Raw genomic sequence first — 14,794 nt, forward strand, 5'->3', positions numbered from 1 at the left:
CAGGTGCATAGGATAAAAAAAAAGAACAATAATAATAGACTGCCAATGCATTGCTATGCAATATGTGTGATAATAATATGCCATTCTATAGTTAAACCATCTGGTAAATCTGCCATGTCTTATTGTCTAATTTGACCAACATGAGTCGTTTTTTTTTTTTTTGCAATCACGCCACTAACACAATGAATGTAAACACACACACACACAGCTTATCTGGTCTTCTGATTGGTCACAAAACTCACGCTACACAATAAATTGTTTTGCAAAGGACACTGTTGTGATAACAAACAATATATTGTGCAGCCATATTGTACATAAGTGAAAAGCCTTTTGTCTCCGTGTTAGCAATGACTCCTGTAACTGACCTTGGTAAAATGTCTGAGGAGAAGAAGGAAACAAGTTCATAATGTCAGGCTGAATCAATATAAGAAGTGGGCCGTATGGACTTGGATTTACATTAGAACGTTATCCTTATGATCCGGATGATAGTAAGGATAGTCCTGTTTAGCAAAACAGGAAGAAATTAAATACAATTGCATTATAACGTATACCATCCTATAAATATCCTGCAAAACTTACACAACCCAAAATCTTTAGCCAAAGGTATGTGGACACACCTAACTACAAATGTTAGGGATGTCCCGATCACGTTTTTTGTTCCCGATACCGATCCCGATTATTCATTTTGATCCCGATCCGATACCGAGTCTCAAACCGATACTTGTATTTTCTAGATATTGTCTAGATAGGAACTGGATAATACTGTTCACATAGTCAAGTCAAGTCAACTTTATTTATATAGCGCTTTTTACAATATACATTGTCTCAAAGCAACTTTACAAAATCCAGGACCAACAGATACAAAAACCCCTTATTTAAAGGATACTTTAAATAAATACACGATTTACACAAATCATACAAACACAGAATTGAATGATCTAAAAGTCATACAGTGGTAATAAATAGATAAATAAACAATTAAATAATAATAGAGTTGTTATCCGCTCTAGTCTTCAATAAAGTCTGTAGTGATTTCTTGTCGTTGCAATTACTCCAGACCCGTCACATCTGACAGGAGCAGCATCGTTGTCCCGGCAGTCTCGACTTTAATCCTTAACCTCGGCGGGTAAACAGGTTTCCATCAGAATGCCCTCGGGGTAAAACAACAGAGAATGTAGTTAATAATGTACAATGCTAGTTGACAAACAGTTTTACAGAGAGTTTTAGACTCCGGCAGCCCTAATTATTACAGCATAACTAAAAGGGAGAGCGAGCAGGTAACAAGGTCATGAAGGCTTTCACAGGACATCAGCGCCCACCTCTCCTACCCAAACCAGAGTGATCGGACAAGAGAGGCAGAACGACAGCAACCCAACATCCCTGATCACCACAAGTTTCTATGACCAAGAACCCCCAAGCTCTGCGCCTTTGTCTATACTAATCAAAAGCCTGAGAAAATAAATATGTTTTCAGTTTAGACTTAAACATTGAGACTGTGTCCGAATTCCGAACAGAGGCAGGAAGATTATTCCAAAGTTGTGGAGCTTTGTAAGAAAATGCTCTTCCACCAGCTTTGGTCTTTTTAATTTTAGGAACTATAAGTAACCCTGCATCTTGTGAACGAAGTGGACGCGCTGGGTTGTAGTAATTAATAAGCTCACTCAGATACTGTGGAGCCAGACCATGTAGCGCTTTATAGGTTAGTAAAAGTATTTTGTAATCAATGCGAAATTTAACTGGCAGCCAGTGTAGAGATGATAGAACAGGAGTAATATGATCAAATTTTTTAGTTCTAGTTAGCACTCGAGCTGCTGCATTTTGAACTAACTGGAGTTTGTTTAAGGATCTACCAGAGCATCCAGTTAGAAGAGCATTACAATAATCTAACCGAGAAGTTATAAACGCATGGATCAGTTTTTCGGCGTCATTAACAGATAGTATATTTCTTATTTTAGAGATATTACGCAAATGATAGAAAGCAACTCTAGTAATATTATTAATGTGTGTATCAAAGGAGAGATCTGAATCTATTGTGACACCTAAGTTTTTTACATCTGGGCTGGGAGTAACAGAGAACGTGTTTAAGTTTAGCACCAGGTTAGACAACTTGTCTCTTGCAGCTTTAGAGCCAACAAGTAAAACCTCAGTTTTATCTGAATTAAGTAAAAGAAAATTACACGACATCCAGTTTTTTATGTCGTTTACACAATCTTCTATCTTACTGATTGTGTCAGTATCATTTGGTTTGGCTGATATATACAGCTGTGTGTCATCTGCATAGCAGTGAAAGTTTATGCCATGTTTATGAATAATTTCACCTAGTGGAAGCATATAGAGTGTAAATAATAGCGGTCCAAGTACCGACCCCTGTGGAACACCACACTTTACTTTTGTAGTTTCTGAGCATTTATTATTTACATAAACGAATTGAGAGCGGTCAGTCAAATATGATTGAAACCAAGAGAGTGCGAGTCCTTTAACACCTACTGTATTTTCTAGCCTCTCCAGTAAAATGTTATGATCGACCGTATCAAACGCTGCACTAAGATCTAATAGAACAAGAAAAGAGACACATCCATTATCAGAAGACATTAACAACTCGTTAACTACTCTAATTAATGCGGTTTCGGTACTATGGTTGGGTCTAAATCCTGATTGAAATTTTTCATGAATACAATTTTCATTCAAATAAGAACATAGCTGTTTGGAAACGACTTTTTCTAATATCTTTGAGACAAAAGGAAGGTTTGAAATTGGCCTATAATTAGATAAAACATGTGGATCAAGATTAGGTTTTTTAATCAGGGGTTTAATAACAGCACTTTTAAACAATTTAGGTACATACCCAAGGCTAAGGGATGCATTGATTAATGTAAGCATGGGCTCTACAATAGCTGGGAGTAAATCTTTAAGTAAACGAGTTGGAACAGGATCGAGTATACACGATGATGACTTCGATGATTTAATCAACACAGTTAGTTCCTTTTGGGAGATTGGATTAAAGGAATTTAGTTGGATTAACTCGTTACTATTATCACCAATGCTGCTCGGAGTGAGTCCATACTTAACATTGGCAAGTGACACACTCTGACTCTGAAGTCGTATTTTTTCTATCTTGTCATTAAAGAATTTTAAAAAATCATCACTGGTACAGTCAGGCGGTATATTAGATTCAGTTTCATTGACGTTTTTAGTTAATTTGGACACTGTCTCAAAAAGGAATCTGGGATTGTTTTTATTTTTCTCTATTAGGGACGAATAATATGAAGATTTAGCTTTAATAAGGGCATGTTTATACTCAGTTAGAGCATCTTTCCAAGCAATCTTATACACCTCCAGTGTAGTGTGACGCCACTTACGTTCTAATTTCCGTGCTGCTTGTTTAAGTGCGCATGTGTGGTCATTGTACCATGGAGCAAGTTTTTTCTCCCTAATCAGTTTAGTTTTGAGTGAGGCTACGTTATCTAAGGTTGTGCGCAGTACGGTCTCTAGGTTTTGAGTTGCCTGATCTAGTTCTTTAGGTTCTGATGCTGATATATTTGGTAATTCTGGTAGGCAGTTTATGAACGCTGCTGCAGTTGCAGATGTAATAGTGCGCTTACATTTAAAACGATTTGGTTGCTGTATATTATTGGACAGGGACACTTCATATATTAGTAGGGAGTGATCAGAGATTAAGTCATTCTGTGGTATAATTTCCAGGTTGTCTATGTTTATACCATAAGTAAGTATTAAATCTAAGGTATGTTTACAGCAGTGAGTGGGTCCTGTTACATTTTGGGTGATGCCTAAGGATTCTAAAATAGAATCAAACGCAATTTTGAGTGGATTACACTTATCCTCATAATGAATATTAAAGTCACCAACAATTAGAGCTTTCTTAGTTGATAGTTGATAGACATAGTGCACACTTCAAGTACATTACAGTTATTCAAATTAATCCAATGTACATGTTTAACAACTGAATAGCTCTGCAGTGCTGTAGGGAAAAATGCTGCATCCAAGCTATTGCTTAATGTTTTGTATTTTTACAAAATCAATCAAAATGAGCGAGATAATTACAGTTTTACTTTAAACTTTACATTCGAAGAAAAAAAAAAATCTGTTTAATGCAGTGATACACTAAAAATGAACAGAAATCTGTGTAGCAGCTTAACTTGAATATACTGTATATATTGACAGTGGTTTGATGGACGTTTCTATGCAAAGTGAGTGTGTTTTGACCCTTTGGGGCTTCCATAGTGCATGGAATAGCGTGCTTGACTCTAGCTGTCCGCTATTCGGTACCGTAACAGAAGAAATTAATAAAGTGTCAAATGCTCCCGACAATATGTGAATATACTGTGTATTTATATCTTTATTAAACGAGTGCATCACTACGTTGTTTTGTAAACCGGAGTTATCCTTGACTCACACACCATATAAACAGTAAAATTCTACAGTAATGAACGCAGCTCTGCTCCCACCGCCTCGTGAAACGCTCGCATTACAGACATTACACTTCGCTGCTGGACTTGTTTCACTTTCCAATTGAAAGTATTTCCACACAGCAGACATGCTGATGTAAAACAAAAGATCGGGATTAGGATCGGGTTTAGTAAAGCCGATTCCGATCAGTTAAAAAATGCCTTGATTGGCCCCGATCCCGATCTTTGAGATCGGATCGGGACATCCCTAACAAATGTTAATTGTTTTATTCACACCCATTGCTAACAAGTTGTATAATCCAAATTCTGTACCAGCATGTTGCAGCAAAGTCAAATGCATATAAATAATTTCATAAAATAAGTGTTATACAATAACAATACAGGTTGAGGCAAAAGATCTGAATTTGATTATTAAGTACACAAGTGCCCTTGTAGTCATATAGCTTGTATATCACTACGTGTCTTAAACAGCAGCTGACATGTTTCTTCACGTTATCGTGTTTTACGTTCACTGTTTAAAATAGCAGACTGTGTGGTGGGATGAGGGGGGTTGTGGCTTTTGCCTGCTTGGCTGGCCCCCATTGGGCGACTGAGCTTGGGCCCTATCATTGGTCTAACCAATCTGACAGACCAAGTTTAGACAGCCCTGGCCTGCTCAGGTTACCTTTGCCCTAGAAAGCTTGAAGCAACATGTGATTGTGTGCAGAACTTTAGCAGCTGCCATGCTGACCTCTGAGCGGGTGTGATCACACAAGTGGAGGTCTGCAGGGTGATGATGGAGTCACATTGATAAAATCACTCCAAGGTAATCAATAGAGTATACAGCTTGGGTGTTTGGCATGAGCAACTGAGTGACTCATTGATCAGTTGAGTTGATAAGGAATTAATAATGAAGATGCAAATGATCAAGGGTGAGGTTAGGTGATTTGCATAATGCTAGAACTTGATGTGTTCTGGGCCTTGCATGCGTTTTAACAGCCATCAGTTAATCATAGAATCTGAAAGTTACCTGTGACCCAGCATTGGCTGACGAGGCACATTTTCAAAGCAACTCATCCAATGTGCATTAAGAAGGGGCAAGTCCCAGTTTGACCTTCGGATTTGCATGGTCTCCCGCCAGCGCACATAAACTCAGCCTGCTCAGTGCTTCCTGTTGTCAGTAAATGCAACCTGTACCTGCTCAGACCGTCCAGGAATTTCTAATCCTCTTTTCTTGTGCTTGTATTTGGTGTTACCGTGTCTCTTACAACTCAGGTAAATATTATTTACTATTTTGTGTTTTGTGTGGATTATGCAGTGTTGAAGGGTTAAAATCACATACAGTTGGTTGTGGGTGTTTCTGTTTTGGGTCACATTGTCGCCAAACCAAACACTGACCAAATGATTGTGTGTTTGTTAGTATCTATGGTGTAGTGTGTATGTGGTGTATGTGGTGTATGGACTTGAGATAATCCAGAATCCTGCTGTAGTTCTGCATGTTCTGATTTAGTTGTAACTGACTGTGGAAAAGCTTTTAGTTATGATATCTACAAGCTAATTGGTCTAAATAACCAAATAATAATGATTTTAATTCAATTCACATTTATTTGTATAGAGCTTTACAGATTCTAGTACCAGAAACCACTAATAAGTAAGCACAGGGCAAGGAATAAGGAAGGAACCTTGATAAGTGCCAGACTTAACAGTAACCTCCATCCTCCTTGGGTGTTCTAGAGGATATTTGGGGAAAATTGGAATTAGAATAAATAAACAGCTACTACTTAGGTACAAAGTTAACAAATAAAAAGCATAGTGAAAGTAATTACAATTCATTATCCTTCAGTTTTGTCTGTGGAAAAACAAAGTCTAATAGTGAGTCCTTGACATTGTAAGTGCAGTCACTTCAGATTCCCATCACATCCAGCAGGAACAGCGTTATTAGCATGACAGAAACAAACAAACCAACCGGCTTTACCCTCAGGTGGGTGAATTCCTTTTAAAACCACCTTGGCAGGAAAACACTAATTTGTGTTCATGATTTATTATTATTATTCAGGCTTCTGCTTATTAAACTTGTGACATTGTGAAACGTTTTCTTTATTAGCAGACCAGCATGATCAAACCCCAAGCCAGACTGTCATAGTAAAACTAGGTGAATGGTTAAAGGGGTACTGTGTACTGACTAGGTCATATTGAACCCATGTTTTGTGTCAACACACACTGTCCTAGGTGACATTAAAGCGTTTGACTTTGTGTAACGGCCACCGGACTGACTTGTTCCAGATCCCAGTTTTTGGCTAGTTAAGTTTTCTTTTACGATTGTATTTGATAATCTGGTTTATTTAGTTAGTTTCTGTTGTGTTTGTTAAAGTGTAACAGCAATTTGAATGCTACAGTTGGGTTTATAAGTTGATTGCCTGGTTATCTGTAATTTTATGGGTGGTTTATCTGGCAAAGCCAAATGACACAAATTAAATGTGATTTGTGGCTGCCGGCCAAGCAAGTATAAAAACAAAGGAAAATATGTAATAAGTAATGGAAGAAATGTTTGACAGTGTACTGATAAAATAGCTAAGACGGGGATCTAATGTTAATTTGAAACTTTAAACTAAAACATTTTAGTGACTTTTAGTCGGTTTAGCAAGCTTCAAGGGTGTAAAAGCTTGGTGTAATATTTTTAAATGGGACAAAAACACTAAACATAATCTGCATACAAAATACAAGATAGATTGCCACTCTAAAAATCCTTACAAGTTTAACACTTAGTGAAACTAGATTAAAATTAATAAGACCTCATTTGCAAAACCTCATTTGCAAAAAAAGTTGGGACACTTACTAAAAATACAATAAAACTTTTTACAATTAACTTTTATTTTACTGATAAAAGTACAATTTAACTAATAAAACGTACAAAGTATCATTTTCAGTTTTCACTGGCAAACCTAATTGTACTTTGTTAATACAAAAATAATAAAATGTGACACCTGTAACACTTAAAGTTTGGACAGAGGGAAACTATGACCGTATACATGTAACACTGTTCTGAAAGGTTTCATAATTAGTAGTTTAACTGGTAACATCTGAGATCATTAAGATTGAGTATACATGGAGCATCCACCAAAGTCTTAGTCTTTGCAAACGAGGATGGGTCGTGGTTCAACCCTTTGTGCCAAACTTTGTGAGGGAATTATTAGTCAGTTCAAAGACATAGTTATTCAGCGCAAGACTACAAATACTTTAGGTCTTTCAACATCTACAGTTCATAATATGATGAAAAGATTCTGAAAGTCAGGTTTGCTGAATGTACGTGACCATTGAGCCCTCAGGCGGTATTGTTTGATTAATATAGTCATGCTTCCATGATGGACATAGCCACATGGGCTTGGGAGTACTTTGGAAAATCATAGTCACTCAACACAGTTCATTGCTGAATCAAGAAATAGAAACAGAAACTGCCCAAAGTCATCTGAGATAGACCAAAGGACAGTGGATACTTGTTCTGTGGTCAGACAAGTTCACATTTTAGGTTGTTTCGTGGGAAGAACTGATGCTGGATTCTCTGTCCCAAAGATGAAAAAGACTATTCAAACTGTTACCAAAGAAAAGTGCAAAAAACAGCATCTGTGATGATATAGTGGTGCATCAGTGCCCCTGGCATGGACGACATTGACGGCTTATTTTGCTGTTTTGGAGAGACATGTACTGCTGTCAGGATGACGTCTTCTCCCAGGAATTCCATGTCTACTTTTGCAGGACAATACCAGGCCTTATTCTTCATGAGATCTACAGCATGACTTCTTAGACGTGGCGTGGGTATGCTTGACTAGCCTGTCTGCAGTTGAGAAGACACGAATCAGACAATGTTGACTGTTGAGTAGCTTAAGTTTGGTATACAGCAGGAATGGACAAAAATTCGATTAACTTGAAGAAAAGGTAATGTGGCATTCTTTAATTAGAGAAAGATAAAAGGACATGTAGGTGACCGAACTAATAAATATCTCAGTTGCTTATTTCTTAAGTACAGTGCAAGTGCTGATTAAATTTAGTGTTTTGATGATTGACTTTGTTGGCTTTACGTTGTCACTGAATATAATCAGGAACTGAATCGAAGCATCTCAATCGTTGCAACTTTTGGGGTTGAACAACCAGTTAAAGCACTGGCGCTAACTGATTATTTGAAATGATCACGGTTACTTGGTGACTTATGATCAAACTGCTGTGTCATCATATTTTTATCTTTATTCCCAGTCAGGTATTTGAACTATGAACTGTGTGTGATTAGGGTTTGTTGGGTAACAGCATCTTAACACTGTTGTTAAAGCTAGCTATAGTAGATAAGGAGTTTGAATTGTTTTTGCCATGTGACACTATTCATGTCTGTTATATTTTGCTACAGAGTAATTCCTGTAAAATGCATGTAAATTTATACTTTTATACTCCACTTACCTTATAGAAGCACTTTATAGTTCCACAATTACTGACTAGTCCATCTATTTCTCTACATACTTTTTTAGCCTGCTTTCACCCTGTTCTTCAATGGTCAGGACCCCCACATGGTCACCACAGAGCAGGTATTATTTGGGTGGTGGATGATCTCAGCAGTGCAGTGACACTGACATGGTGCTGGTGTGTTAGTGTGTGTTGTGCTGGTATGAGTGGATCAGACACAGCAGCGCTGCTGGAGTTTTTAAATACCGTGTACACTCACTGTCCACTCTGTTAGACACTCCTACTTAGTAGATGTAAAGTCCACCTTGTAGATGTAAAGTCAGAGACGATCGATCATCTATTGCTGCTGTTTGAGTTGGTCATCTTCTAGACCTTCATCAGTGGACACTGATGCCTACGGGGCGCTGTTGGCTGGATATTTTTGGTTGGTGGACTATTCTCAGTCCAGCAGGGACAGTGAGGTGTTTAAAAACTCCATCAATGCTGCTGTGTTTTATCCACTCATACCAGCACAACACACACTAACACACCAGCACCATGTCAGTGTCACTGCAGTGCTGAGAATCATCTACCACCTAAATAATACCTACTCTGTGGGGGTTCTGTGGGGGTCCTGACCATTGAAGAACAGGGTGAAAGCAGGTTTAAAAAGTATGTAGAGAAACAGATGGACTACAGTCAGTAATTGTAGAACTACAAAGTGCTCCTATATGGTAAGTGGAGCTGATAATATGTACAGTGTGTGTAGAAACAAGGTGGTTTTAATGTTATGGCTGATCAGTGTGTAAATTCTTTATCAGAATAGAGTATGTCAGAATGACACTGTTGTCAGTGTGCTCAGACATAGTGATAAGCTCCTTTTAAAACGCAACCAGAGTTGTTTTTACAAAGACTTTTTGTATGTTTACACGCTGCCTTGGGAATCATTTTACTTAGTCACATGTTGGTGACTGGTAGTCCTACAAATACACAATGAATAAATAGCCTGAGGTTAGCTGCATCTTGTCCAACTTGTCCAGGTATAGAGCATTTGTTTAGTTCCTCTTTGTAAGTTTTGTGCCGCATCGTTGCTTTGCAAATAATTGGTGAGGCGATGTCACAAATTTACATACATATACAACTTGTACTTCTTTAATGGACCTCTATGAATAACATTAGTTTAAATGATTTGTTATTATTGTGCCAAATTAACAGATGAACATTTTAATGATTGGTGATAATTTACCATGTCTCAGTCAAATAAATAGGCAGATTTGATGCTTTAGTTGCTTTAGGTAAATACTGGAAGGAGCTTGAACAAGAAACTACAAACCATTGCTTGTGTGGTGCAACTGTTAGTACTCAAGCCCACCACAGCTGGGACACAGGTTTTGGCACCACAACAGTGACTTCTACTGTCTGTTCAAGGTAGCAAAACAGCAGAGAAGTATTTGTATGCATGTTCCTCTGTGTTTATTATGATTCTATTTAGGAATATTTTGCTGCCTGTTTAGAAAAGGGCCAGTTGAGGTCAAGTGTGTTGGAGGGGGCATGTGCTAGACCAGCATAAATATTTACATTTACATTTGCGGCAGTTAGCTGACGCTTTTATCCAAAGCAACTTACAATTATGACTGAATACAATTTAAGCAATTGAGGGTTAAAGGCCTTACTCTGGGGCCCAACAGCACAACTTGGTGGCAGTGGGGCTTGAACCCAAAACCTTCTGATTACTAGTCCAGTACCTTAGACATTAAGGTACCACTGCCCTGTGCATAAGAAATGCAGACTTCTTGCCGCTCAGGTGGCGCAGCGGTAAAAAGAGACGCGCTGCAACCAGGGCTGGATTCTGAGAACGTGGTATCGAATCCAGCCTTGCTTTACCGGTTCGAAGCTGAGTGGCTATATGAGCAACGATTGGCCGGTTGCTCATATGGGGGGTGGGACAAAGAACCGGATGTGGGTCTCTCTCTGTCAGAATGCGATTGTGTCCTCTGCCGGCTGATTGGAGGAGCTTACACAGAGATGGGAGGGGGTGCCCTTAGGGTGTGTCTCTCCGCATGCAGCGCTGGGTGGCGCCAAAACTCGTCAATGTGTGGGTGGCAAAGATGCATCTGGCTGCTGCTCGTGTTTCGGAGGGGATACGGGTTAGCTTCAATCACCTCCGTCAGGGCAGGGTTCGGCATAGACAGAGAGGAAGCACGATGCTAATTGAACAATTGGATGCGCTAAAAGGGGAGAAAAAGGGGTAAAAATAAAAAATAAAATAAAAAAAAAAGGAAATGCAGACTTCTTATACAAGTTTATTGGAATGTGACGACAAATATTTCTGTATGACAAAATAGATGACGATTGTATTTCTCAATGACTGAAAACACAATAAGTTTTCTTTGTCTTTATACTTTATTATTTTTTATTTGTGTATTTGTAGTTTTGTCAGTTTGTATAATTAGGTTTTAGCCCCTTTCCTCCAAAAATCCACTATATTGGTTAATACTAGTCCAAATATTTATGTCAAAGGTGAAATACTACATGAGAAGGACCGAAAGTGTGACGGATTAAGATAACCTTACAAAACACCTGATAACTTAATCAGTAATGTGACCCTTGCTCACTGAACCTTAACTTCTGCTGAAGGTTACAGTCGGTCACAGATATACAGATCACTTCTGGTAGGTTGCAGGGCCACCCTGGTCTTGTATGCCAAGAAAGAAACAGGAGTAATTGACCGGTATTAAACCTTAATGACACACTATGTGAGAACTGAGAAGTGTGTGAATGTGTATTGTGTTTCTGCATAATCACACTGGTCACTTGTGAGATTTGATCGTTCCACTCTTAAGTTTATGTATAATGGCTCCTAAAATACCCAAAACATTTTGTTTTGTGGAAAAGTATCCAGTTTGTCCATTATTGTCTAGAATCTATAGGTCAGAAAATAGTGTGGAAATGTTTTAACCAAGGAAATTATTTAGCTTGTTGCTAACTAACTAGCTTAATTAGCAAGCATGACTGAGTTTTATAAAAAAAATAAGCTTTACATGACAATGGAAATGTTTTAACTAAAGAAATAATTTAGCTTGTTGCTAACTAGCTTAATTAGTTAGCATGACTGAGTCTTGTGAAAAGCTTTAAATAGTCGTGAAAATGTTTTAACTAAGGAAACTATTTAGCTTGTTGCTAACTAACTAGCTTAATTAGTAAGCATGACTGAGTTTTATAAAAAAGCTTTACATGACTATGGAAATGTTTTAACCTAGGAAATTATTTAGCTTGTTGCTAACTAGCTTAATTGGTGAGCATGACTGAGTCTTGCAAAAAGTTTTAAATTATTGTGGAAATGTTTTAACTAAGGAAAATATTTAGCTTGTAACTAACTAGCTTAATTACCAAGCATGACTGAGTTTTATAAAACCAAAGCTTTAAATGGTCGTGGAAATGTTTTAACCAAGGAAATAATTTAGCTTGTTGCTAACTAGCTTAATTAGTGAGCATGGCTGAGTGTAGCAAAAAGCTTTAAATGGTTGTGGAAATGTTTTAGCCTGGTGTTTACTGTTAAATGCAAAGCAGCTTTTAAGTCATTATTATTATGTTTTTCTCCTCCTCTGCTTTTAAGGGCTGTTTTGAACTATATACAACCACACTACATAGTTTGTACTGATAACAGCAGTAGAAATACAAACTGAGGTTATATTGCTGTTATGTGTGTGCTAAGTAGTGTAAATACAGGGCTAAAATCCAAGTGTCCTCTGGATAACTTTCTTTATTGCAGTTTGTTTTGGGGAATTTTTCATTGTCAGAGATAAACTGCAATAAATGTGGAATGTAATAACAAGATGACTCACATTGAATTTATTTATTCATTTCATGTGATTGTTAAAAGACTATTTCAGCATTGTTTTAATTAATACAAAAAAACCTTTGGGTGCTCGGGTGACACAGTGGCAAATTATGCTATCCATTTACCACTGGGATCCAGGTTTTGAATCCCCAGTGGTGCTATCGGCCAGTCGGGTGTCTACACACAGATATGATTGGTTGTGTCTGAGGGGGAGGAAAGCGGCCCTGTGATGGATTGGCGTTCAGTTACTGCATTGCACCCAGTGATTTCGTTAAAATCCGACCCATCACAACCCTGATCAAGAGAAATCAGTGCTAAAAAAACCAACACAAACCATCACTGTCTTTATCATTTAAATGGTTGCAAAGTTTTTCATTTTAGAATGCACTTTGACTGAAATAAATGATTTTAACTTTTGAGTAGATTGTTATTAAATAAAAATAAATAAAACTAGCATTAAAAGCAACTTGTAACAACAAGCATAGCCAGCAAAATTAAGACATGCCTACTTGTAGTCTGCATAGATGTGATCTAAACTACTGTCCAAAATGTACAAAATATTATGTTTTAAACTTTTGGCTCGGTCACCCATCTATAGTGCTGACCTCACAGCAAAAAGGTCCTGAGTTTGGTTCCCAGTTGGAACTGTCTGGGTCCTTTCTGTGTGGAGTTTGCATGTTCTCCCCGTGTCTGTGTGGGTTTCCTCCGGGAGCTCTGGTTTCCTCCCACAGTCCATGCAAGTCATGCAAGTGAAGTGAAATGGAAATACAAAATTGTTCATGACATGAATGTAAACAAAGTGTGTAAATCATGACATTAAAATCTTAATAAAATAAAGAATAATAAAATATGATAAAATAAAAATAAATAGCACTGACCTATACAAGCTTGTTAACTTTGTATATTAAAATCAATAGTGTGCCTAATGTTGAACCTTGTTGCACTCCACAGATTCATTAGCATAGAAACATGCAGGCCCAGGAGCTGTTGAAGCACCTGCGCGTGCCTGAGCTGACTGAAGTAAGGGATTACATCCGCAACCTGTCCACTGGCACTCTGGTGGGCGTGGGGGCCTTTGCAGCCCTTACCACCTTCTGGTACACCACACGGCCCAAAGCCCTCAAACCACCATGCGACCTGCGCATGCAGTCCGTCGAGGTGCCGGTAAGTCAGTGCTAGGTTTGAATAGAAAAAAAAAACCTCTTTTAATCTCTGAGCCGTTAAAAGTAGACATTTTTTGTTCTGTTCTGGTTTTTGTGCTGTTATTAAGGGAGGAGAGTTGGCGCGACGTTCAGTGCTAGTGGATGCTGACAAGCTTTTGTCATTTTACTATGACGATGCTACGACGATGTACGAGGCCTTCACGAGGGGCCTGCGGGAATCAAGTGAGTATAAAGTACTACTTTTGTTTTAGGACTGATGCTGATCGAGGCTCTAGGTGGGGCGTTTTTGTCAGAAAATAATAAGATTTGAACATGGTCTCCTGACATAATACACTGGTAATTATGTTAAATAGGTAAGTTTGCAGCAACAGCTGTTTTAGTAGATGGACAAAGCACCACAGTAGAGTGCTTTATTTATATTTCCACAGACCATGAGTTCTAGGAAAAAGTGGAGTTCTTTTTGTACTTCCTTGTGTGCTATTGTGTTAAATATTGTTTTGTTTAATGTGACCAGCTGTTTTAGGTTTATTAGGGGAATTATATACGGTTGATGTCAAATATTTGCATACACTTATAACGAACAAGTATAATTGCACTCCTTTGATCTTAATAGTTAAAATTTAATTACAAACACATACTTTCTGACCTGAATATTAATCTGCTGGGTCAAAAACTACTTGCATTATCAATTTGGTGGTAGAAAAAGTTGTTATTTAACTGTCGCATGGCCTATTAATTCCCTGATTAAGGTTGACTGTAGCTGCTGACCTTACTTCAGCCATCAACCTAAGCCTAAATATTAAAAAAAGACTCTACAAAGCTTTGTACTAATCTTACAACTCATGCATTCTACTTGGAGCCACTTTTAAGCAATTTAACAATTGTTTATAAGTACATGGAACAGTGGTCCCTATTCTGAAGTTAGGGGAAAAAGCCCAAACTCTTCCCTTATGCAG

General features: G+C 38.0%; 1 protein-coding gene across 1 annotated transcript in view; it reads left to right on the top strand.

Annotated features, from left to right (window-relative positions):
* The first annotated feature begins 5,146 nt into the window (after positions 1–5,146).
* acsl1b (acyl-CoA synthetase long chain family member 1b) overlaps positions 5,147–14,794 on the top strand; it is a 38,875-nt gene continuing 29,227 nt past the window's right edge. The window contains exons 1-3 of the mRNA XM_062990057.1: positions 5,147–5,232; positions 13,627–13,839; positions 13,946–14,060. Coding sequence (XP_062846127.1) covers positions 13,645–13,839; positions 13,946–14,060 — 310 coding nt within the window. The 5' untranslated portion in view covers positions 5,147–5,232; positions 13,627–13,644. The remainder of the gene's footprint in view (positions 5,233–13,626; positions 13,840–13,945; positions 14,061–14,794) is intronic.

This window comes from Trichomycterus rosablanca, chromosome 1 (genome assembly GCF_030014385.1).
Source record: "Trichomycterus rosablanca isolate fTriRos1 chromosome 1, fTriRos1.hap1, whole genome shotgun sequence".
NCBI classification, from domain to species: Eukaryota; Metazoa; Chordata; class Actinopteri; order Siluriformes; family Trichomycteridae; genus Trichomycterus; species Trichomycterus rosablanca.